This window comes from Lontra canadensis, unplaced genomic scaffold, assembly GCF_010015895.1.
Source record: "Lontra canadensis isolate GAN:19392208 unplaced genomic scaffold, GSC_riverotter_1.0 scaffold101, whole genome shotgun sequence".
Lineage (NCBI taxonomy): Eukaryota > Metazoa > Chordata > Mammalia > Carnivora > Mustelidae > Lontra > Lontra canadensis.
Window position 1 is genome coordinate 2,914,319 of NW_022631095.1, and position 24,903 is coordinate 2,939,221.

At 34.5% G+C, this 24,903-nt stretch overlaps 1 protein-coding gene across 1 annotated transcript in view; it reads right to left on the bottom strand.

Moving 5' to 3' along the window:
• Nucleotides 1-24,903, bottom strand: part of ADAM18 (ADAM metallopeptidase domain 18) — a 186,232-nt gene that overhangs the window by 52,317 nt on the left and 109,012 nt on the right. Inside the window, exons 16-17 of the mRNA XM_032838071.1 lie at nt 23,907-24,093; nt 7,997-8,077 (exon numbers count right to left, since the gene is read on the bottom strand). Of these exons, the coding sequence (XP_032693962.1) occupies nt 7,997-8,077; nt 23,907-24,093 (268 nt within the window). The remainder of the gene's footprint in view (nt 1-7,996; nt 8,078-23,906; nt 24,094-24,903) is intronic.

Sequence of the window (24,903 nt, forward strand, 5' to 3'; positions counted from 1 at the left end):
GGAAGTCTGTGTGTTCTGGACCATCCAGAGGGGTGCAGACTGAGGTTTCTCTCTGAGCTGGAGGTATGGGTGCAGACAGATTCTTTGTTCTGACCCTCTGAAAAGCCACAAAAAGCCATCAAAGAACAAAAACCTCCAGAGAACAAAAGCCTGAAAAACCAGTTTGCATAGAGCCCAAGCCCCTTGAGAGGGGGCAGGGCAACTCAACTGAAGCAAGATTGACTGGAAAACAACAGAACAGGCCTCTCCTTGAGAAGCCAAAAGAACAAGAGGACATCCACCACAGGGTCCCCATAAAACTGTAGAACCCCAACAGCAGGAGAAAACAATATATTAAGCTCCTGATATTGCTCCAAAACGTGTATATTTCATAGATACAACTTTTCTTTCTTTCTCCCTCTTTCTTTCTTTCTTTCTTTCTTTTCTTTCTTTCTCTTTCTTCTTTCTTTTTCTTTTCTCCCTTTCTCTTTCTTTTTTTTTAATTAGTTCTCGACAATTCTTATTCTTTTAATTTTTTTAACCTACTTACCATTACAGCTACATACATCATAATACAACATACTTTATAATAACTTTTTAACTTGAAATTTTTTCATACATATACCAGGGTTTCTTTTTCTTTAACAAAGATAACAAGATATACCCAGGAAGAACCAAAATAAACTTCCTTCTCCACATCAAGGATTTATAACCACCCTCCCATCTTATTCTTCTGTTAGTATTTCTCTGTACTTGTTTTCATTCTGGTTATTATATAAATCTTATACTTGGGATGCATTTTGGCTGGGTTTTCTTATTTTTCTTGTCATTTACTTTTGTCAGTCTTTTTGTTTGTTCATTCTTGTTTATGTACCATGTAAATCTTACTTTTGGGACTCATTTTGGTTGGATTTTCTCTCTTTTTTCCTCCCTTTCTCTCTGTTTTTATCTCTTTTCTTTCTTTTTGGTGGTTACTTCCGAATGCTCTGAAACTTTCCATGGTGCACCTTGCCTTGATCGTGGTTGATACATTCAGCTATACATCCCCTCAACTACCTCTCACCAAAATGACTAGGAGAAGGAACACTCAACAGAGGGAAAAATCACAGACTGTGCCCTCTGCCAGAGAATTATAGGATATGGATATAAACAGTATGTCAGAAAGGGAATTCAGGATAACAATTATCCAGGCAATGGCAAGATTGGAGAAAACCATCAGTGACGACATAGAATCTCTAAGGGCAGAAGTGAGAGCTGATCTGGCAGAAGTTAAAAAATGTTATCAATGAGATCCAGTCTAATATAAATACTCTAACAGCTAGGGTAACTGAGGCAGAAGATAGAATTAGTGATCTAGAAGACCGATGGATAAGAAGGATCAGGAGGAGGCCTGGAACAAGCAGCTTAGAAGCCACAAAAACAGAATTAGGGAAATAAATGATGCCATGAAACATTCCAGTGTCAAAATTATTGGGATACCTGAGGGGGTGGAGAAAGAAAGAAGACTAGAAGATATAGTTGAACAAATTCTGGATGAAACTTTCCCAAGTCTGGGGAATGGAACAAGTGTTTGTGTTCTAGAGGCAGAAAGGACACCCCTCACACAAGATCAACAAGTCTAGAAAGACTCCAGACACTTGATTGTGAAATTCAGGTATTATAATTTTAACAAGAAGTCCTAAGGGCAGGTAGGGGGAAGAGATTCCTTAAGTTCAGAGAGAAGTCCAATCAGAATAATGACCTGTCCACGGAAACCTGACAAGCCAGAAAGGGCTGGCAAGACATATTCAAGGCACTATATGAGAAGAACATGCAGTCAAGAATATTTTATCCAGCAAGGTTGACATTCAAAATGGAGGGAGAGATAATGAGCTTCCAAGACCGGCAAGGTTTAAAAGATGGGACCACCAACCCAGCACTACAAGAAATATTAAGGGGGGGTTCTATAAAAAAAGAAAGAACGCAAGAGTCTCAGAACAGAAATTTACGGAGATAATCTATAGAAACAAGGGCTTCACAGGCAACATGATGTCAATAAAAACTATTCCTTCAATAATCACTTTCAACAAGAATGGTCTAAAGGCTCCCATAAAACCACACAGGGCATGCAGGTTGGATAAAATCAAAGGACCAGTCCATATACTGTGTACAACAGACATATTTGAAACTTAAAGATACGTCCAGTCTGAAAATGAAGGTATGGAGAAGAATCTTTCATGTCAGTGGGCCTCAAAACAAAGCTGGGGAAGCAATTCTCATATCAGATAAATTAGATTTTAAGCTGAAGACCATAGTCAGAGATACAGAAAGACACTACATCATATTTTTCAAAAGATTTTATTTATTTGACAGAGAGAGAGATCACAAGCAGGCAGAGAGGCAGGCAGAGAGAGAGGGGGAAGCAGGCTCTCCACTGAGCAGAGAGCCTGACATGGGGCTCGATCCCAGGACCCTGAGACCACGACCCGAGCTGAAGGCAGAGGCTTAACCCACTGAGCCACCCAAGTGCCCGAACACTACATCATTCTTAAAGGGTATATCCAACCAGAAGATTTAACAATTATAAATATTTATGCCCCCAATATGGGAGCAGCCAACTACATCAGTCAACTGCTAACCCAAATAAAGAGTCATATTGATATTAACACATTAATTGTAGGGTATCTTAACATATCACTCTCAGTAATATACAGATCATCCAAGCAGAAAATCAATAAAGAAACAAAAGCTTTGAATGTCACATTGGACCAAATGGACCTCATAGATTTATACAGAACATTCCACCCTAAAACAACAGAATACTCATTCTTCTCGAGTGCACATGGAGCTTTCTCCAGAATATACCACATACTGGGTCACAAATCAGGACTCAACCTATACCAAAAGACTGAGATTATTCCTTGCATATTCTCAGATCACAATGCTTTGAAACCACAAAGAAAAGTTTGGAAGGAATTCAAACACCTGGAAGCTAAAGACCACCTTGCTTAAGAAGGCTTGGATCAACCAGGAGATCAAAGAAGAACTTAAACAATTCATGGAAAACAATGAGAATGAAGACACATCAGTCCAAAACCTATGAGATACAGCATAGGGGGTTCTAAGGGAGAAATACATAGCCATCCAAGCCTCACTCAAAAAAAATGAAAAATACTGAATACACCAGCTCTCTTTACACCTCGAAGAACTGGAAAATCAACAGCAAATTAAGACAGCACCAGGCACAAGAAGGGAAATAATCAAGATTAGAGCAGAGAACTAAAGATACTGTAGAACACATCAACAAAACTAGAAGCTGGTCCTTGCAAAGAATCAATAAGATCAATAAACCACTGGCCAAACTAATTCAAAAGAAAAGAGAGGACCCAAATTAATAAAATTATGAATGAAAGGAGAGAGATCATGACTAACACCAAGGAAATAGAGACAATCATCAGAAATTATTATCAACAGCTACATGCCAATAAGTTAAACAATCTAGGAAAAATGGATGCATTCCTGGAAACCTCTAAACTTCCAAGACTGAAACAGGAAGAAATAGAGAACCTGAACTGACCAATATCTCATAATGAGATTGAAGGAGTGATCAAAAACCTCCCAAAAAAACAAGAGCCCAAGACCTGACATATTCCCTGGGGAAATCTACCAAACAGAATTAAGAAGAAGAATTAATACTTATTCTCCTGAAGCTGTTTCAAAAAACAGAAACAGAAGGAAAAATTCCAGACTCTTTCTATGAGGCCAGCATTACCCTGATCTCCAAACCACGCAAAGTCCCCATTATAAAGGAGAATTTCAGACCAATATCTCTGATGAATATGAATACAATTGATTCTCAACAAGATCCTAGCTAATAGGATCCAGCTGTACATTAAAAAGATTATCTACCATGAGCAGGTGGGATTTTTCCCTGGGATGCAAGGGTGGTTCAACATTCACAAATCAATGTGATAGAACAAATCAATAAGAGAAGAGAAAAGAAATAAATCGTCCTCTAAATTGATGCAGAAAATACATTTCACAAAATCCAACATCCATTCCTCATTAAAACTCCTCAAAGTATAGGGATTGAGGGAACATTCCTCATCTTCATAATATCTATGTATGAAAAACCCAGAGCTAAAAATATCATTCTCAATGGGGAAAAGCTGACAGCCTTCCCCTTGAGATCAGAAACACAAAAAGGATGTCCATTCTCCCACTGTTGTTCAACATAGTACTAGAAGTCTCAGCAACAGCAATCAGACAACAACAACAACAAAAATAATAATAAAGGGTATTCAAATTGGCAAAGAAGAAGTCAAATGCTCTCTTCGCAGATGACATGATACTTTATATGGAAAATCCAAATGACTCTACCCCCAAACTACTAGAACTCACAGCAATTCAGTAATGCAGCAGGATACAAAATAAATGCACAGAAATCAGTTGCTTTCTTATACACTAACAATGAAAATATAGAGATGGAACTTAGAGAATCAATTCCACTTACTCTAGCACCAAGCACCGTAAGATACCTGGGAATAAACCTAACTAAAGAGGTAAAGGATCTGTACTCAAGGAACTAGAGAACCCTCATGAAAGAAATTGAAGAAGACACAAAAAGATGGAAAAGCATTCCAGACTCATTGATCAAAAGAATAAACTTTGTTAAAATGTCTATACTGCCCAGAGCAATATATACTTTCAATGCCATCCTGATCAAAATTCCACCAGCATTTTTCAAAGTGCTGGAACGAACAATCCTAAAATTAGTGTGGAACCAGAAAAGACCCTGAATTGCTAAAGAAATGTTGAAAAAGAAAAACAAAGCTGGGAGCATCATGTTGCCTGATTTCAAGCTTTACTACAAAGTGTGATCACCAAGACAGAATGGTACTGGCACAAAACAGACACATAGACCAGTGGAACAGAGTACAGAGTCCAGATATGGACCCACAACTTTATGGTCAACTAATCTTTGACAAAGCAGGAAAAAATATCCAGTGGAAAAAAAAGACAGTCTCTTCAATAAATGGTGCTGGGAAAATTAGACAGTTATGTATAGAAGAATGAAATTCGACCATTCTCTTACACCATATACAAAGATAAACTTGAAACAGATAAAAGACCTCAACATGAGGCAGGAATCTATCAAAATCCTAGAGAACACAGGCAGTAACCTCTTTGACATCAGCCACAGCAGCTTCTTTTAAGATATGTCTCCAAAGGAAAAGGAAACAAAAGCAAAAATGAAGTTTTGGGACTTCATCAAGATTAAAATTTTCTGCACAGCAAAGGAAACAGTCAACAAAACAAGGAGGCAACCCACGGAATGGGAGAAGATATTCGCAAATGACACTACAGACAAAGGGCTGATATCCAAGATCTATAAAGTGCACACAAAACAGATAATCACGTCAAAAAATGGGCACACAAACTCAGTGCACACAAAACAGATAATCATGTCAAAAAATGGGCAGAAGACATGAATAGACACTTCTCCAAAGAAGACATATACAAATGGCTAACAGACACATGAAAATATGTTCATCATCATTAGCCATCAGGGAGATTCAAATCAAAACCACATTGAGATACCACCTTACACCAGTTAGAATGGAAAAAAAAAATAATGGGACAGGAAACAACACGTGTTGGAGAGGATGTGGAGAAAGGGGAACCCTCTTACACTGTTGGAGAGAATGCAAGTTGGTGCAGCCACTTTGGAAAACAGTGTGGAGATTCCTTGAAAAATTAAAAATAGAGTTACCCTATGACCCATGAGGCAATTGCACTACTGGGTATTTACCCCAAAGATACAGATGTAGTGAAAAGAAGAGACACCTGTACCCCAATGTTCATAACAGCAATGGCCACAGTCGCCAAACAGTGGAAAGAACCAAGATGCCCTTCAACAGATGAATGGATAAAGAAGATATGGTCCATATATACAATGGAGTATTATACAGCCATCAGAAAGGATGAATACCCAACTTTGTTGGGTCCATGTTGATACATGGACGGGACTGGAGTAGACTATGCTGAGTGAAATAAGTCAAGCAGAGAGAGTCAATTATCCTATGGCTACACTTACTTGTGGAACATAAGGAATAACATGTAGGACATTAGGAGAAGGAGAGGAAAAGTGAATTGGGGGAAATCAGAGGTGGAGAGGAAGCATGAGGGACTGTGGACTCTGAGAAACAAACTGAGGCTTTTGGATGCAAGGGTGTTTCAGGGGATGGGTGAGCCTGGTGGTGGGTGTTAAGAAGGGCACGTACTGCATGGAGCACTGGGTGTGGTATATAATGAATCTTGGAACACTGGAAAAATAAAATAAAAAAAAAATATGGCTCCTGGGTAGCTCAGTCATTAAGCAGCTGTCTTCAGCTCAGGTCATGATTCCAGGGTCCTGGGATAAAGCTCTGCATTGGGTTCCCTGCTGGGTGGGAAGCCTGTCTCTCCCTCTCTCACTCCCCTTGCTTGTGTTCCCTCTCTTGCTATTTCTCTCTTTGTCAAATAAATAAATAAATAATTTTTTTAAAAAAATAAAAAATAAATAAAATAAATAACATAAAGTATACGTTGGACATAGGGATATATTAATAAAAAAAGAAAAATTTTATTTAAAAATCCAAAAACTAAGTAAAATAAAAATGGAATCTAAATGGTAGTAGGCAAAGAAAACAAATTTGTATCCAGTGGAACAGTATCAATAATTTATCATCTATAACTTTGTTTTGAGACTTAATAAAAATAATTTGGGCTGAGACCTAAAACAGATAATTAAACAATGGAAAGCAAAAGATAAGGTCAATAATTATAACTATAGAGAGTAAAAAACAAAACATGAAAAGGTAGTTATCCTCTTTGTTAACAGCCTCTGGAAAACTAAAGACAATGGAATAGGTATTTTATATATTCTAAATCCAATCAAATTAAAAATTATAAATTGAATACTGATAAATATTATAAATATGGAATAATTCCTATAATGTTGACTGTATCTTACACTGATTTTCTTTCAGGAAAAATAATTTTAAAAGGACCAAAACTACAAATTTTAAGATGTAAAAATTAAATACAAAAGTAACAGCAGATTTGTATTAGCAGATTAAGATAGATAAGCCATTGGGAAGAAATAAAAAATTTTTGCATGAGGATACATATCCGACTGGAAACCTCTTCATAGGAACAATCTGAAAATTCTAACATGTCAACAGGTTTTTATTTTTTTAAGTGTACTCTCTATAAAACATTATATAGCCATAAATTTTAATTAATAAGAAAATGAGGGAGAACAAAATATGCTCATAATTATAAGTAAATTATACATTTATTGACATAAGAAAAGAATAAGTGTTTTTCATTCAAACATGCTATTAATTCATAAATTGTGGATTTTCACAATAAAATCAACAGATGTAGTACAGTTTGTTTAACTGTTTTAATTAGCTCCACTGATTTTATTTCTTTTTTCTTTTTATTTATTTTTTATGATTATGTTAAATTAGCCAACAGAGTATATCACTAGTTTTTGATGTAGTGTTCAATGATTCATAAGTTTTGTATAACACCCAGTGCTTGTCACACCTGTCTTCCTTAATACCCATCACCTAGTTACCCCATTCATCCACCCTCCTCCCTTCTGTAACCCTCAGTTTGTTTCCTAGAGTCCAGAGTCTTTCATGGTTTGTCTCCCTCTCTGATTTCTTGCCATTCAGTTTTCCATCCCTTCCCCTATGGTCCTCTGGTCTAGTCCTTATGTTCCACATATGAGTGAAACCGTATGATAATTATCTTTCTCTGCTGGATTTATTTCACTTAGCATAATCCCCTCCAGTTCCATCCATGTTGACGCAAATGGCATTCATTTATCACCCCAATTATTTTCTTTATATTGGTTAGCTATTCCTTCGCAAGTTCAGTTTAAAAGTAACTAGACTCTCAGTTCTCCCCAGTAAGATAAACTTTAATTTGAATTACCCACAAAAATAACATTTAATTTAGAACTACAAAAAGAAAACTTACTTACTCCATTTCCTCTGCATTTTGTAACGGCATTACATTTGTTTCCTGCCAAATGAACTTCTTTGCAGGTTTTATTTATACAGTACTAAAATAAAACAAAGATATTTCATAGTCACACATTTGAAGTAATATGAGAAAAGAATTATTTGTTATATACACATAAGAGATGCTCAAGTTGAGACATTTTATTCCATATTACTCTGATACAAAGATTCTAGCATTTCAATAAAAAATCTAAACAATAGAAAAAAGAAAAATAACTGAAGATGTTTGCCTTGATGTAATTTTTATAATAATGTAATATAATTTGGGTTTTGATACTTAGAATTTGGAATTGAATTGAAAATCTCCATCAGGAAAATTTTCTACATTATTATTATAATGTTCTATTATAAATAATTAGCTAGATTAATATTAATGATTTGTCCCCTCAAAAATTAGAACAAAATTCATTAATTTTGTTTGAGTTTCAAATATGTTAGTATTTTGGATTATTATCATGAATATTTGTTAAATATTGATAAGAATAATTTGTCAACAAAAATATTTTAACTACATTTGTATCCATTGTAAAACCCTTGGTATGTCAAAATGGGTAATCTAGTGGTAATTAGTCACCTGTATATATAACTTTTGCCTCATTTACCTTTCAAAATTTTGTTAACTGTCTTCCTGGCTTACATTTTTTTTGTTTTATTTTTAAAAGTCACATAAATTATAAATAATACATTGAAAATATGAAGATAATAAGAATAAAAATTAGATTTTTGAAATTATTTCCTGAAAATTAACATACACCCAATACATAAGTGATGTTGCATATTCCAGCCTACATTTGCCTCCTCTTTTCAACATAATTTTGGAAATTCTAGCCAAAGAAATTTGGTGATAAAAATAAATAAGAGGCATAAAAACTGTATAGAAAGAAGTAAAATTATTTGTTTGCAGATGACATAATCTTATATATAGAAAACCCTAAAGACTCTATACACACAAATAAGCTTTTCAAAACTAATTGGCAAATTCAGTAAAGTTTCAGGATAACATATTAACATACAAAAAATAAACTCATTTCTTTACACTAGCAATAAAAATTGTGAAAAATTAAGAAAATAATTCAATTTGGTAGGGCCTGTCTCGTAAGAAAATAATTCAATTTGAAACAGTATTAACTATTATTAACCAACTAAACCAAGCAGGTAAGTGATGTGAAGGTATAAATATATAGAAAAATACCGTGTTCATGGACTGAAAGACATTGTTAAGATGCTAATTCTAAAGACACTTTTTCAGAAATAGAAAACCCATCCTAAGATGGAATTTCAAGGGACATCAAATAGCCAAAACAGCCTAAAAACAGAACAAAGTGGGAGAAATTACACTTCTTGATATCACAACCTTCTAAAAAGCTACAGCAATAAAAACAGTAGTTTTGGCATAAATTCAGAAATATTGATGAATGGAATATATTAGCCAAGAAATAAATCCTTGCATATACGGTCAAATAATTTTGCTGCCAAGACCATTCAATGGCAAAACATAATCTTTTCAACAAATGATCCTGGAAAATTGGATATCCATATGCAAAAGAATGAAATTAGATCTTACACCATATGCAAAAATTAACTCAAAAGGATTCAAGACCTAAAGAGCCAAATAATAAAACTCAGAGGACATAGGGGAAAGCTTCATAACATTAATTTGGAAATGATTTTTTCAATATGACACCCAATGATAAGGAACAAAAGAAAGAACAGGTACATTGGACTTCAAAAAAATTAAGAGGACTTTCATGTGCCAAAGGACACTATCAAGAGACTGAGAAGGCAATCCATAGAATGGGAGAAAATATTAACAAATCATGATCTGGTAAGGGATTGTCATCCAACGTATATGTAGGATTCTTTAAACTCAACAATTACAAAAACCAATACTAAATTAAAAATGGACAGACGACTTAAATAGACATTTCTCCAAAGAAGATATAGGGATAGCCAACAAGCTTGTGAAAAAAAGTTCTACATCATTAATTGTTAGGAAAATGAAAATTAAAAACTCAATAAAATATCTCTTCCTACCTGTTAAGATGGTTATTATCCAAACAAAACAAAACAGAAAGTGTTAGTAAAGAAGTAGTCAAATTGGAACCCTTGTGAATTACTAGTGAGAATGTAAAATTGTGCAGCCACCGTGAAAACAGAATGACCATTTCTCAAAAACAAAATGAAACAAGGGGAGGAGCAAGATGGTGGAGGAGTGGGGTGCCTGGGTGGCTCAGTGGGTTAAAGCCTCTGCCTTCGGCTCAGGTCATGATCCCAGGGTCCTGGGATCGAGCCCTACATCGGGCTCTCTGCTTGGCAGGGAGCCTGCTTCCTCCTATCTGCCTGACTCTCTGCCTACTTGTGATCTTTGTCTGTAAATAAAGAAATTAAAAAAAAAAATCTTTAAAGTTGGTGGAGGAGTAGCAGACCTAAATATTCCCACATCCCAGGAGTTGAGCTAGATAGTCATCAAACCATTCTGAACACCTACAAACTCAACAGGAGAACAAAGAGGAACAGCAATTCTAGGAACAGAAAAGCAACAACTTTCTGGAAGGAAGGATGTACAGAGAAGTGAATCTGAGGCAATATACAGGATGAGAGACCATGGGGTGAGGGGACAGCTTCTGGCAAGCAGTAGAGTGGCAGAGCACAAAATCAGAACTTTTAGAAGTCTGCTCTATGAGGGACATAGCTCCAGAGGTTAAGCAGGGGTGGGGTGGGGGGTGGAACACTCATGGGGACAGTGAGGTCTTAGAGGACTTTCAGGGTCACAGAAAGACCAGGGATGCCTGAGTGTGGCAGAGCTGCCAGGTATCAGAGCAGGGAAGCTGACTGCAAAGATGGAGCCAAGGAGTGGGTTCACAGCTCGGGGTTACCTTAAACCATGATCCAAGGCACAGGTGGCCCACTAATCTTCAAGCAGGGACCCCACAAATGGCAGATCTAGGGAGACCCCCCTTCCTTCCTATTCTGGGAGGAGTGGCATGGGTGCACACTGCAGGAATCTGCTGGGTTTAGAAACTCCAAACAGGGCCATGCACTAGAGATAGAAACACTTGGTCACAGGCCAGGTGAGCACAGAGTGTTGCCAGAGACCAGGGAGACAGGAATGATTGACTGCTTTTCTCTGCTGAGGCTGTACTGAAGAGTGGGGACCCGTGCTCTCGGCTCCTATGGGGCTGAAGATTGGGAGGCCGCCATTTTCATTTCCATCCTCCAAAGCTGTACAGAAAGTGTTCAGGGAACAAAAGTTCCCAAGAGCAAAACTGAGCAGATTACTTATCCTGCTCCCTGGTAAGGGCCATGCAATTCCACCTCAGGCAAAGACATTTGAGAATCACAGCAACAGACCTTCCCCCAAAGATTAACAAGAACATCCAGCCAAGACCAAGTTTACTGATCAATGAGAACTGTGAAACTCCAGAGCTAGGGGAATGCAACACATAAAATGCATGACTTTCCCCCCATGATTCTTTAGTCTTTCAAAGTTAAATTTTTTAATTTTATTTTTTTCTTATTCTATTTTTTAAATTTTTCCTCTTTCTGATTTTAACTTTTTTAAAGCTATATTATCTTTTCATTTTAAAATGAAAAATTTTAAAAATTTTAAAATTTTAAAAAATTTAAAATTTTCATTCTCATAGTCATATTCTATTCCTTTATTGTATTTATCCTTATTTTTTGTATACATATAGGTTTTTCTTTCTTTAAAATTTTAGGATATGATTTCTTCTAACATATCAAAATATACCCTAAATCTAGTGCATGGCTTTGTTCTAGTCTCCAGCCTGATCACATTCTCTCCTCCTTTTTTCTTTCTTTTTTCAACCAACTTCTTATCAATTCCATTTTTAGAATCTTTGATTTTCATCTTTACAGCCATATTCCATCCCTTCATTGTGTTTACCCTTATTTTTGTATATATATGTTTTTCTTTCTTTAAAATTTTGGGGGCAGGCTCTTCTAACAGACCAAAATACACCCCAAATCAAGTGTGTGGTTCTATTGTATTCATCAGTCTAAATATATATATATATATATATATATATATATAAATATATACACACTCATAATACATATATATATGCATATACATATATACACACACACACACACACACACATGATCTCAAGTTATAGATTATTAATCAAGAAATAATTTCATTAAGAAAATGAGGACAGGGGCGCCTGGGTGGCTCAGTGGGTTAAACCGCTGCCTTTGGGTCGGGTCATGATTTCAGGGTCCTGGGATCAAGCCCCTCATCGGGCTCCTTGCTCAGTGGGGAGCCTGCTTCTCTCTCTGCCTCTGCCTGCCTCTCTGCCTGCTTGTGCTCTCTCTCTGTCAAATAAATAAATAAATAAATAAATAAAATCTAAAAAAAAAAATGAGGACAACGTTATCAATAAATAATTTTGGAAACAGAAAAAACATACCATATATGGCACTTTAATGGCACTGCCAACTTCACAAGACTATTTTAAGAGATGTTTTCAATACTTGTGATATTATCTTATTTTCATATTTTGAGTAGCACAAGAATCTTTTATATACAAATACAAAAGACAATGTAGTCTTATCAGTAATAATTTATCTTTATAGGACCATGTATATAAATATTGTAATTGAACATGCCAGATTTAATATCCTGGATTCCTGAAATCCACTCTAAAAGTCTAGTTATAACATATATATCTTTTAAAAATAAGAATCTTGCATTTCAAAAAATACCAATATTTTCCATATCCTGTGATGAGAGCACATTTCGCTTCCATTCAACACACTGCTCTTATATCTGCTATAATTATAAATATGTGTCAGGCAGAGTCTTGGAAGTATCCTTTTAGTCAAATAATATGTCACAAATGATGTACTATAACTAGTAGTTTTACAGTAAATTTCTATTTGTAGAGTTCTGATTTCTATGCATTTTTAAAAAGAAAAATACATAAAAATATCTGTGTCTGAAAACGTTTTTTAAAATAATCAGTTACTATTTGTGTTGGGGGGGAATTGTAGGTATTTAACATTAAAGAAAATAAGCTATAGTTATTTTTAAATAAAAAAATACTTCATCAAAATATCAGTGTTATGCATACATCCAAATATAATTTTCCTACAATAACACAACACACATTACTATTGCTATAACATTTTTCATTGTGCTTAATTAAGAATGAGAGGTACTCTTCACTAGAAGCTCAGAATAACAGTGGTGCTTACCATCCTTGAGTCTCCTAGATAGTTACGATCAAAGTCTGGCAATTCTGAACAATTCCCAAAGTTCTCAATGTAAATTTAATCACATGTGTTTCCTAATCTCTACATTAACATAAGAGGGTTTGATATCTTCACATATCCACAGTTTTTCCTTATGAATCTAGACTACTCAAAAATACCATCAGTGAACTCCCATATATTGTTTGTTTTAGATTTCAATAAAATAAAACTATAATTCCAAAGAAGAAAAATTGCATTATTATATATATTGACAAAATTCAATACCTATTCATGATAGAAAAAAAAATCTCAACAAACAAGAAATAGAGGGGACTTCCACAATTGGCTAAAGGTCCTCTTCAAAAACCTACAACTAACATAATATATACTTGATAGTAAAGACTGGATGTTTTTCCTTAAGATCAGGAAGAAGGCAAGGGTATATACACTTATGATTCTATTCAACATAGTACATGAAGTTCTAGCCAGTTCAATAAGCAAGGAACATATATTTAAAAGAGATGATAGATAAATAGATGATAGACAGATAGACAGACTGATAGATGATAGATAGCAGAAGACAGATAGATGAGAGAGAGAGACTACTAAAGGAAAAAAAGAAAAAGCTATCACTTTTCACAGATGGCATCATTGTCTACACACAAAATCTTAAGGAATTTACATAAAGTTCTAAAACTAAAAAATGAGTTCAGCAAGTTTTTTGGGTACAAGTTAGATACATAAAAATAATATTTCTGTATACTAACAACAATAACAGGTGAGATGAAAACACAGTACTTCTCCCAAATGAATAAAATATTTAGATATAAGTCTAACAAAAGATGTATAGGACTCTATCTTGAAAAATATTTTTAAAAAAGTCAGTGACTACATAAATAATTTAAAAGGCTTACCATATTCATGGTATGGTAGATCCAGTAGAGTAAAAATATCAGTACTTCCCAAAATGAACTGTAGTTTTAACACAATTCTTATTAAAACTCCAGAAAATATTTTATTGTCCTTTATAAGTTTATTTGAAAACTTATATGGAAAAATACAGGACCTAGAATAGCTAAAATAATTTTGAAAAAGGGAAATAAAATGGGAAGATTCACTCTACCTATTACTAAGGCTTACTACATTACTGAACTAATCAAGAAAACATATTAGTGGGTGGATAGATAGATCAATGTAACAGAGTAGACAACCCCAAAATAGATCCACAAAAATATCCCAATTTAATTTTTATAAAGGTACAGAAAAAAGAATCTCAACCTAAACCTCACACCTTATAAAAGTTAGCAATAAGTAAAGATTTACTGTAAAACTCATTATATATTTTTAGAAAAAAAAATTAGAACATGCAAAAATATCTTCATGACTTAGGGCTGGGTGAAATTATTAGACTTGACACCAAAAACATAGTCTATAAGAGGAAAAATTGATAAACTGGACGTCCTGAAAATAAAAAGCTTGAAAAAAAGCTACAGAATAGAAGAAAACATTTGTAAACTTGAGTGTACTATTTATAAAAAACAAAGACCAACATCTTTTATAAAAAAGGTGATCTGATTAGACATGAGTAAACATTTTAATGAGAAGAATGTATTGATGGTATATGAGCACACAAAAATGTGTTGAATATCATTAACCATTAGAGAAATGGAAATTAAAAACACAAATGTCCATACACATGTATCAAAATAGCAAAAATAAGAAATAGTAATAACAACAAGTACTGGTCCAAATGTGGAGAAACTTGATCACTCACATATTGTTGGTGGAAAAGTAAATGGCATAACTACTCTGGCAACGATTCTATCAGGTTCTTACAGAATCAAACATGTACTTCTCATGTGAACCATAAATTGCACTTTATTTTTTTTTATTAACACGTAATTTGCCCTTGGAGTACAGGTCTGTGAATCATCAGGCTTTACACATTTCACAGCATTCACCATAGCACATACCCTCCCCAATGTCCATAACCCAGCCACCCTATCCCTACCCCACCACCCCCCAGCAACCCTCAGTTTGTTTGTCTCCCTCCCGATCCAATCTTGTTTCATTTTTTCCCTCCCTAACCCTCACAACCCTCCTACCCTGCCTCTCAAATTCTTCATATCAGAGAGATCATATGATAATTTTCTTTGATTGACTTATTTCACTTAGCATAATACCTTCTAGTCCCATCCATGTCATTGCAAATGGCAAGAATTCAGGCCTTTTGATAGCTACATAATATTCCATTGTATATATATATATATATATACCATGTATTCTTTATCCATTCATCTGTTGATAGACATCTAGGTTCTTTACATAGTCTGGCTGTTGTGGATATTGTTGCTATAAACATTTGGGTGCACACGCCCCTTCGGATCGTTACATTTATTTCTTTAGGATAAATACCCAGTAGTGCAATTGCTGGGTCATAGGGTAGCTCTATTTTCAACTTTCTGAACAACCTCCATACTGTTTTCCAGAGTGGCTGTACCAGCTTGCATTCCCACCAGCAGTGTAGGAGGGTTCCCCTTTCTCCGCATCCTTGCCAACACCTGTCATTTCCTGACTTGTAATTTTAGCCATTATGACTAAAATCAGACCATATCAAAATGGGTAGGAAGGCAGGGATATCATCTCACCAAAAACTGTCCTGCCATGGCATCCCAGAATAGGGATGGATCTCACCCATCTAGTGTTTCTCATGGAGAAGCAAGGGGTTGGTGCCCCCATATTAGTCATCTCAATCCTTGAGATCTGCACTGGAAACACAAACTCCCAAAATGTATGGCTTAGAAAACCAAATAGACTGATGCTCAAGGGACCCAAACTGCTATACAAACTTGAGATTCACATTTTAAAGAGCTTACATATGGTCTCACTCAACCCAAATCCAGAAAAACCAAACAAAAACAAACAAACAAAAAAATCCCCTAACAGCTTGGAGAGCGTTATGAATATATGTGAAGGAGATTCATTTGTTAATTCAAAAGTCTCTTGTGGAGGAGTGTTCCCTGGAGTCAGAGGCACTGGCAGATACCATTTTTGCAATCTGCTCCTATCCTGTTAGCACAGGAGGAAGTTCAGACACAGCCCATTCCCTCCACCTTGCCAAGACAGAAAAGACCAGCATTCAAGTACTGTTCTACTGCCTTATAGAAGTCTGGTTGTGCAGGCAGTTGCAGCACTCTCCCTCTAGCTGGCTTGAGCAAGTGAACATGAACAGTCATGACATTCTCATGCTCACTAGATAAAATCAGCAAGCATGGACAATTATGACACTCCTTTGTTATCTGGCTGGGGGTGGTGGGAGCAAGGGGCTGTGGCATTCTCCTACTCTGAAACTAAAGCCAGCATACACAAACAGACAAGGACTCTCAGCTGCATTCTAACCTATGGAAATGTGCAGTTAAGATACATCATTACTGCCTTTCTTAAGCCAGCAAATATGCTCCAATCCCTATACTCTCCAGCTGTATATCTAAATCCAGTAGGTGTGGATAATTCACAAAAGGAATTCTCTTTGATCTACCTGATTCTGGTGATCAAGGAAACTGGCACCCCAATATCAATGGGAATATGAAAATTGGACACACAATTCTTGGTTGGTTACCACACCTAGGTTAATACACAGACAATAGACTGAAACACAACCCCAGGCTTCCTGTGGAAAAAGTCTGTTTGTCAAATATGGAACTTCAGCCTGAGGGACAGTTTTTAAATCTTCTCCATACAATGAGGCTAAGGAATCATCCAGGCAATGTAAGCACATCCTTGTGCACATTCTGGGCCTCACTACGGCTCAAAGAGACCTCCCAGAAAGGAGCGTATGCACTTATCTGCAACCTCAATTTTTGCAACTATCACCCAAAGGATACTTCCAGATCTTCTGGACGAGACACCAGCAGGGATTATAACTGCATTCCCATAGGACGAACACATATGTTCACATTTTACATATTTGCATATTTGCCTAAGGGTCTAGTTTCCAATTAACCTAAAAGTAGGCACTAAATGAGATTCCTCCCTTTGAATACTGAGAGGTCTTGGTACACACTCAGAAATAGGGATTAATCAAGAATAAATCAGGTGGTTAGACAATCACAAAGGTTTGAGAGATCGTCAATAGTTAGGGTAAAGTTAAAAAAGAAAGTTGATCATGTACACAAAGTCACTCCTTCAAGATTGAGAGAAGTAGCTAGAAATACAGATGCCTGGGTGGCTCAGTCATTAAGCATCTGCCTTTGGCTCAGGTCATGATCCCAGGGTCCTGGGATTAAGCCCCACATCGGGGTCCCTACTCAGCAGGAAGACTTCATCTCCCTCTCCCACTCCTCTTGCTTGTGTTCCCTCTCTCACTGTGTTTCTCTGTGTCACAAAAATAAATAAAATCTTTAAAAAATAGTACATAGAAATAAACATAGAGAGTCAAGCAAAATTAGGAAACAGAGAACTATAACCCAAAACAAGGAACAAGAAAAAAAAACAACAACAACAACACAGGAAAAGACTCCTAAGTAATATGAAGATAAGTAACCTACCAGATAAGGGATTCAAAATAATGGTCATAAAATGCTCACTGAACTTGGGAGATGAATGAACATAGTGAGAAAGTCAACAATAAAAACAAAAAAGAGAAAATCTAAGAATACTAAATAAAAGTCACAGAGTGAAGCATAAAATAATTAAAAAAAGAATTCACAAGAGATTTTAACAACAGACTGGGTGAAATAGAAGAATGGATTAGCAAGCTGGAAGACAAAACAATTTAACTTATCCAGACCGACCAGCAAAAAGGAAAAAAAAAAAACCCAAAACTTTAAGAAATGAAGAAAACGTGAGACCTTTAAGACAACATGAAGCAGAATAACATTTGCATTATTGGTGTTCCAGAAGGAGAACAGAGAGACCAAGGGAAAGAAAACTTGTTTGAGATTATAACAAGTGAAATTTTTCATAACCAAGGGAAGGAAACAGACATCAAGGTCCAAGAAGCTCAGAGAGTTCCAAATAAGATGAACATAAAGCAATCCACACCAAGACACATCATAATTAAAATAATCCAGCAATTGTACTATTAGGTGTTTACCTAAAGAATACAAAAATCTAATTCAGAGGGATAAATGTAGTCCAATGTTTATAGTAGCATTATTTACAATAGCCAAACTATTGAAACAGCCCATGTCCATCAACTGATGAATGGATAAAGAAGATGTAGTATATATATAGCATGGAATATTATTCAGCCATAAAATAATGAAATTTTGTAACCTGCAACAACATGGATGGAGTCAGAGAGTGACTGAATGGATAAAATAACAAAACACATCTCTACATTGCCTATAAGGGATTTCTTTCAGAAGTAAGGACACTCACATACTGAAAATGTAGGAATGGAGAAAGATAGCAAAGAAAGCTGGTATAGCTATATTCATATCAAACAAATAGTCTTTTTTATTTTTAAATTTTAATTCCACTATAATTAACTTACAGTATTATATTATTTTCAGCTGTACAACAGAATGATTCAACAGTATGTTGTTACTCAATACTCATTAAGATATGTATATCTTATGTTACTCAGTGGTCATTAAGATAAGTATAGTCTTAACAGACAAATAGACTTTAAACAAAGGCTATAATAAAAGACAAAGAAAGACACTATAGAATGATAAAGGGCTCAAGAAAGAAGATGTAGTATCTATAAATATATATGCAACTGATATAGAAACACCAAAATACATAAAAATATTAAAAGAACTAAAAGGAGAAACTGACGGAAATACAGTAAGTGTAGGACACTCTAACGTCCCACTAAAATCAATGAATACATCATCTAGACAGAAAATTAAAAAAGGGAATCAGCATTAAACATCACATAGAGCAGATGGACTTAAAAGATGTAGAGAGAATATTCCACCAAAAGGAGCAAAATAAACATTTTTGTCAAGTGCATATGGAATATTCTTCAAGATAGATCACATGTTATGCCATGAAACAAGACTCAATAAACTCAAGAAAATGGAAATCATATTAAGCATCTGCTCTCACCACAATGGTGTGAAACCAGAAATCAATCCCAAGAAAACTAGAAAAAACAGAAATACATGGAGATTAAATAAATGTTGCTTAACAACTACTGGGTCATAAAAGAAATCAGAGAAATTTTAAAAATCCTGAGACAAATACAAACAGAAATACAGCTTACCAAAATGTATGGGATGGTGCAAAAAAACAGTTATAAGAGGGAAGTTAATAGCAATACAAGTCTATCACAAGAAACAAGAGAAATCTCAAGTAAATAATTTAGCTTTACACATAAAGGAATTAGAAGAAGAACAGAGTAAGGCCAAAGTTAGTAGAAGGAAGGAAATAATAGAGATCAGAGCTAAAATAAGTGAACCAAAGACTAAAATGGCAATAGAAAATATTAATAAAACTAAGAGTTAATTCTTTGAAGAGATAAACAAAATTGACAAATGTTTAGTTAGACTCACCAAGAAAAACAGAGTGCTCAAGTAAATAAAATTAGATAGAAAGAGAAATTATAACTCCTATCATAGAAATACAAAGAATAATAAGAGACTATGATGACCAATTTTACAGTAGTAAATTGGGCAACTTAGAACAAATGGATAAATTCTTAGAAACTTACAATCTGTCAATACTAACTAAAAAAAAAAAACCCATAAAATCTATGGGGTCTGGGTGACTTAATCGGTTAAGTGTCTGACTCTTGACTCTTGGTTTAAGTTCAGACTCTTAACTCTTATTCTTTGTGTCACAAGATCAAGCCCCACATTCAGTTCTGTGCTGAGCACGGAGTCTGCTTGAGATTGAGCAGGCCTTACCCTGCTTGTGTGTTCTCTTCTCTCTTTCCTTTCTCACTCTCTCTTTCAAATAAATGAATAAATAAATAAAATAGAAAATCTGGATAGATCAATTACTAATAAGAAATTTGATTCAGTGATTAAAAAAAAAACCCTCAGTAAACAAAAATTTGGGACCAGATATCTTCAATGGTAAATTCTACCAAATGTTCAAAGATTTACTACAGATCCTTTTCAAACTCTTCCAAAAAATTGGAGAAGAAAAGATACTTTCAAACTCATTTTACAAAGCCAGCATTACCCTGATACTAAAACCAGACAAGAACATGATAAGAAAATAAATGTAATGCAAATTTCCCTGATGAATATAGATGTAAAAATTCTCAATAAAATATTGGCAAATTGCATTCAACAATACATTAAAAGAATTATATTCCATAATCAAGTGGAATTTATTCCAGTGATGCAGGGACAGCAAATCAATTAAGGGGATATACCAAATTAACAAAATAAAAGAAAAAAATATGATCATCTTAATGGATGCAGAAGAAAATTTGACAAAATTCATCATCCATTTATGATAAAAACTCTCAACAACTTGTCTATCGATGGTACATACCCCAACATAATCAATTCCATATATGACAAATCTACAGCTAATATCATACTCAATGATGGAAAGCTGAAAATTTTACATCTAAGACCAAGAACAAGATAATTTTTAGTTAACATAGTATTGGAAGTTCTAGCCACAACAATTAGACAACAAAAACAAATAAAAGACATAGAAAGTGGAAAGGAAGAAGTAAAACGAACTATTTGCAGATGATATGATATTATATATAGAAATCCCTGAGGCACCTGGGTGGCTCAGTCAGTTAAGCATCTGACTCTTAATTTCTGCTCAGGTCATGATTGCAGGGTCCTGGGATGAAGCTCCATGTTGGGCTCCATGTTAAGTGCAGAGTCTGCTTGTTCCTCTCCCTCTGCTCCTACCCCCACTTGGACACACTCTCCCTTTCTTTCTAAAATAAATAAATCTTTAAAAAAGGGGAAACCCTAAAGACTCTACCACAAAGCTGTTAGAGCTAAATTCAATAAAGTTATAGGATAAAAAAAAAACAATATAAAAATACCTGTTGTGTTTTCTACATGCTAATAAACCATCAGAAAGAGAAATTAAAAAAAAAATTCCACTGATAATTGCATCAAAAAGAATAAAATACCTAGGGATAAAATTTAACCAAGGAGGTGAAAGACCTGTATGCTAAAAAAAACTATAGGACATTGATGAATGAAATTGAAGATGACACAAATAAATGGAAAGATATTCTGTGCTCATGCAGTGGAAGAATCAATATTGTTAAAATATCAATACTACCCAAAGCAATCTGCAGATTAAATTCAATCCCTATCAAATCTCTAAAGACATTCATCTCCAAAATGGAAACAAGAATTATTTTTAAATTTGTATGGAATCACAGATGATAGTGAACTGACAAATCCATCCTTAAAAAGAAAAACAAGACTGGAGACACCACATTTTCTATTTTCAAACTAGACTTCAGAACTATAGCAAATAAAACACTGTGGTACAGAAATCAAGATAGGCATATACACCAACTGAACAGAAAAAGAAGCCTATGTATATATGGTCAATTAATTCACAATGAAGGAGACAAAAATATACATTAGGAAAGTATAATGTCTTCAAAATATAATGTTGGGAAAACTAACAGCTACATGCAAAAGAATAAAACTGGACCATCATCTTAACATGTACAAAAATTAACTCAAAATATAGTAAAGACTTGAATGTAATATCTGAAATCATAAAATTCCTAGAAGGAAACATAGGTGATAAGCTCCTTGACATAGTCTTAAAGATATTTTTGGAATCTGACATCAAAGGCAAGAGAAACAAAAGTAAAAAGAAACAAATGGAACTCCATCAAACTAAAAAGCTTTTGCACAGTGAAGGAAACAATTGCAAAATTAAAAGATACAAAATAAAAAATAAAAAACCTACTGAAAAAAGATATTTCCAAATCATATATACAATAAGGGGCTCAGATCCAAAATATATAAAGAGCACATGCAACTCAATAACAGATAAATTCTGATTAAAAAAAGGAAAAAAGATCTGAATGCATTTTTCCAAAAAATGTATAGAGATGGCCAACAGGCACATGAAAAGATGGTCAACATCACTACTCATCAGGATAATACAAATCAAGTGAAGTATCAGCTTACAGTTGTCACAATGGCTAGAAGCAAAAAGACAAGAAATAACAAGTGTTGGTGAGGATATGGAGAAAAGGACCATCTTGTGCACTATTGGTAGGAATGTAAATTGGTGCAATCCCTAGGAAAAATAGTATGGAGTTTCCTCAAAGTATTAAAGATACAGTGAATAAATAAAATAAAATTAAAAATATTAAAGATAGAACTACCATATGATCTAGTAATTCTACTACTGGATATCCATCTGAAGAAAATAAAAACACTAATTCAAAAAGGTATGTGTACCACTCTGTTAGTTGCAACATTAGCCAAGATATGTAAGCAAGCCAAATGTCCATCCATAAATGAATGAATAAAGATGTGGTATATATATACAATGCATTACTACTTAACCACAAAAAAATAACAAAATCTTGGTATTTGTGACAACATGGATGAAACTTAAGGTTATTAAACAAATGAAATAAGTAAGAGAGAGAAAAACAAATACCATACAGCTTCACCTTTATAATTCTAAAGAGCAAAGCAATCAAAATAAAACCCAGACTTACAGTCACAGAGAACAGATCAGTGGTTGTCAGAGGGAAAGGGTTTGGGTAGAGCAAAAGAGGTGAAGGAGATTAAAAAGTATAAGCATAGAGGTATAAAATAAGTCATGGGGATATAATGCACAGCATGAGGAATATAGTTAATAATGTATTGAAGATGATGGACTATAGACATTGTGGTGATCATATCACAATGTGTACGATGTTAAATTATGTTATACACCTGAAACTAATATAATTTTTATGTCAAACATACCTGAATAAAAATTAAATGAACATACATTATAAAATAAAAAAGAATTGGCTAATCAATTTGTCATTTCAAGGTTTTGTTTTATTTTTAATTCAACAAGTAAGTTTGAATGTCATTTATATGTAGTACACTGATTTATAGTTGTTACTTTAAATCTCAGATGCCTTATAGTTTCCAGAATGTGTGCACTTGTACTTCCAAATTGACTAGCAGCCTCTGAATGAAATCATCTTTGTTCTCCCTTTATTGTATGCATATAAAAGTGCAAATGCTTACATGTATGTATATATGCATATGGATGTAAGCTTGTACATCACTATAACCATGCTTTCCTGGTATAGACTTCTTGTTTGGTTCTTCCAAACGTCTCACACTTATACTTTGATTATAAACGTAAACAGATGGTTTAGGAAATATAAAAGCTCAGTTATGTTTCTTTGTGAAGCAGGGAAAACTGAAAGCTCAGAATTCTGAAATTTGTTAGAATTCAAAGATCTAATTTAAAAAATCATCTCTCATTTTAGTGGAATGTTGTGCTTAAAACACATACATATCTTCTCATACAAGGATAATGACAGGTTATAACAACCAAAAAGCAAAGTTATTGGATAGCTGAGGCCTAGTTTAATTATATTTTCAATATTGTATGGAAAATAATTTACAGCACCAGGTTCAAATCCATTCAGTATAACTGCAACAGTCATTATGGAATATAGTATTTGACAATTACATAATATAACACAGCTAAATATAAATGAACATGTTTTGTTACCATTTGTGTACCACAAACAGTTCCATCAGCTACATAGGCATAATCTCTTCCATCTGATCTCACTGATGACCCAGTAGCTATAGATATGCATGCATTCCCTTGAGTATAGGAATAAACTGCAGATTGAACATCATTTTTATAATTCTTAAGTGGCCAAACACAAGCTAATTTTCCACAGAGAACATCCCTGAAATGAAAAAAAAATTCCTATCATTTTGTCTTTTAATGATACCAACTTCCAAATAAGTTTTATATAACATTAATATTGTTTAATATGTGGTATAAAATTTTTGGCAGAAAAAAAATGCCAAGATAATATTATCCTATGGTGCACAACAACTGAATATGATCCAGTCATTAGCACTGTAACTGAATTGAATACTGTACACTAAACTCAAATTTGCAGTCATAACCTCATTTCCTATTTCAGAACTCAAGGTTTTGTCTAGCCTCCAGTTGACCTAGGCCATTCATCATATTTTACTACATTCTTTGGGAAAATTCATCACCTGTCTTCCACTTTGATACTGCTAGACCAATCTGGTCATTTGTTACCCAATATTTCCTGAGAGTAGCTGGTTGCATTTATTAACTCTCTATATATTTTTAGCCCCTTCTGTTAATGTCCATTGTCCCTACCATGAACTTTAATCAGTCCATCTCTTAGTATACACACTCTTCACATTGATCCCAAGATTTTTCCAACATGCTGATACTTGCACTGGTTCTGCAGCTCACTTGAGAATTAAGAAACTTGAGATCTCCTTTATGCCACAAGCATACCAAACATTATCCCATAAACAGTTTATTTAGCCATTCATAATCTATCACTGGACAGAATACTGCCTTCTCTAAAGGCTTACAATATTCCTAGACCATGCCCTGGAAAGTAATCTATGTCATTTCTTGCTCATGGAGTCACTCAAATATATCAATTCTCATTTCGATGGAAACAACTATTCTTAATTATTGATATGTGCTTATCAAGCATGTCCTT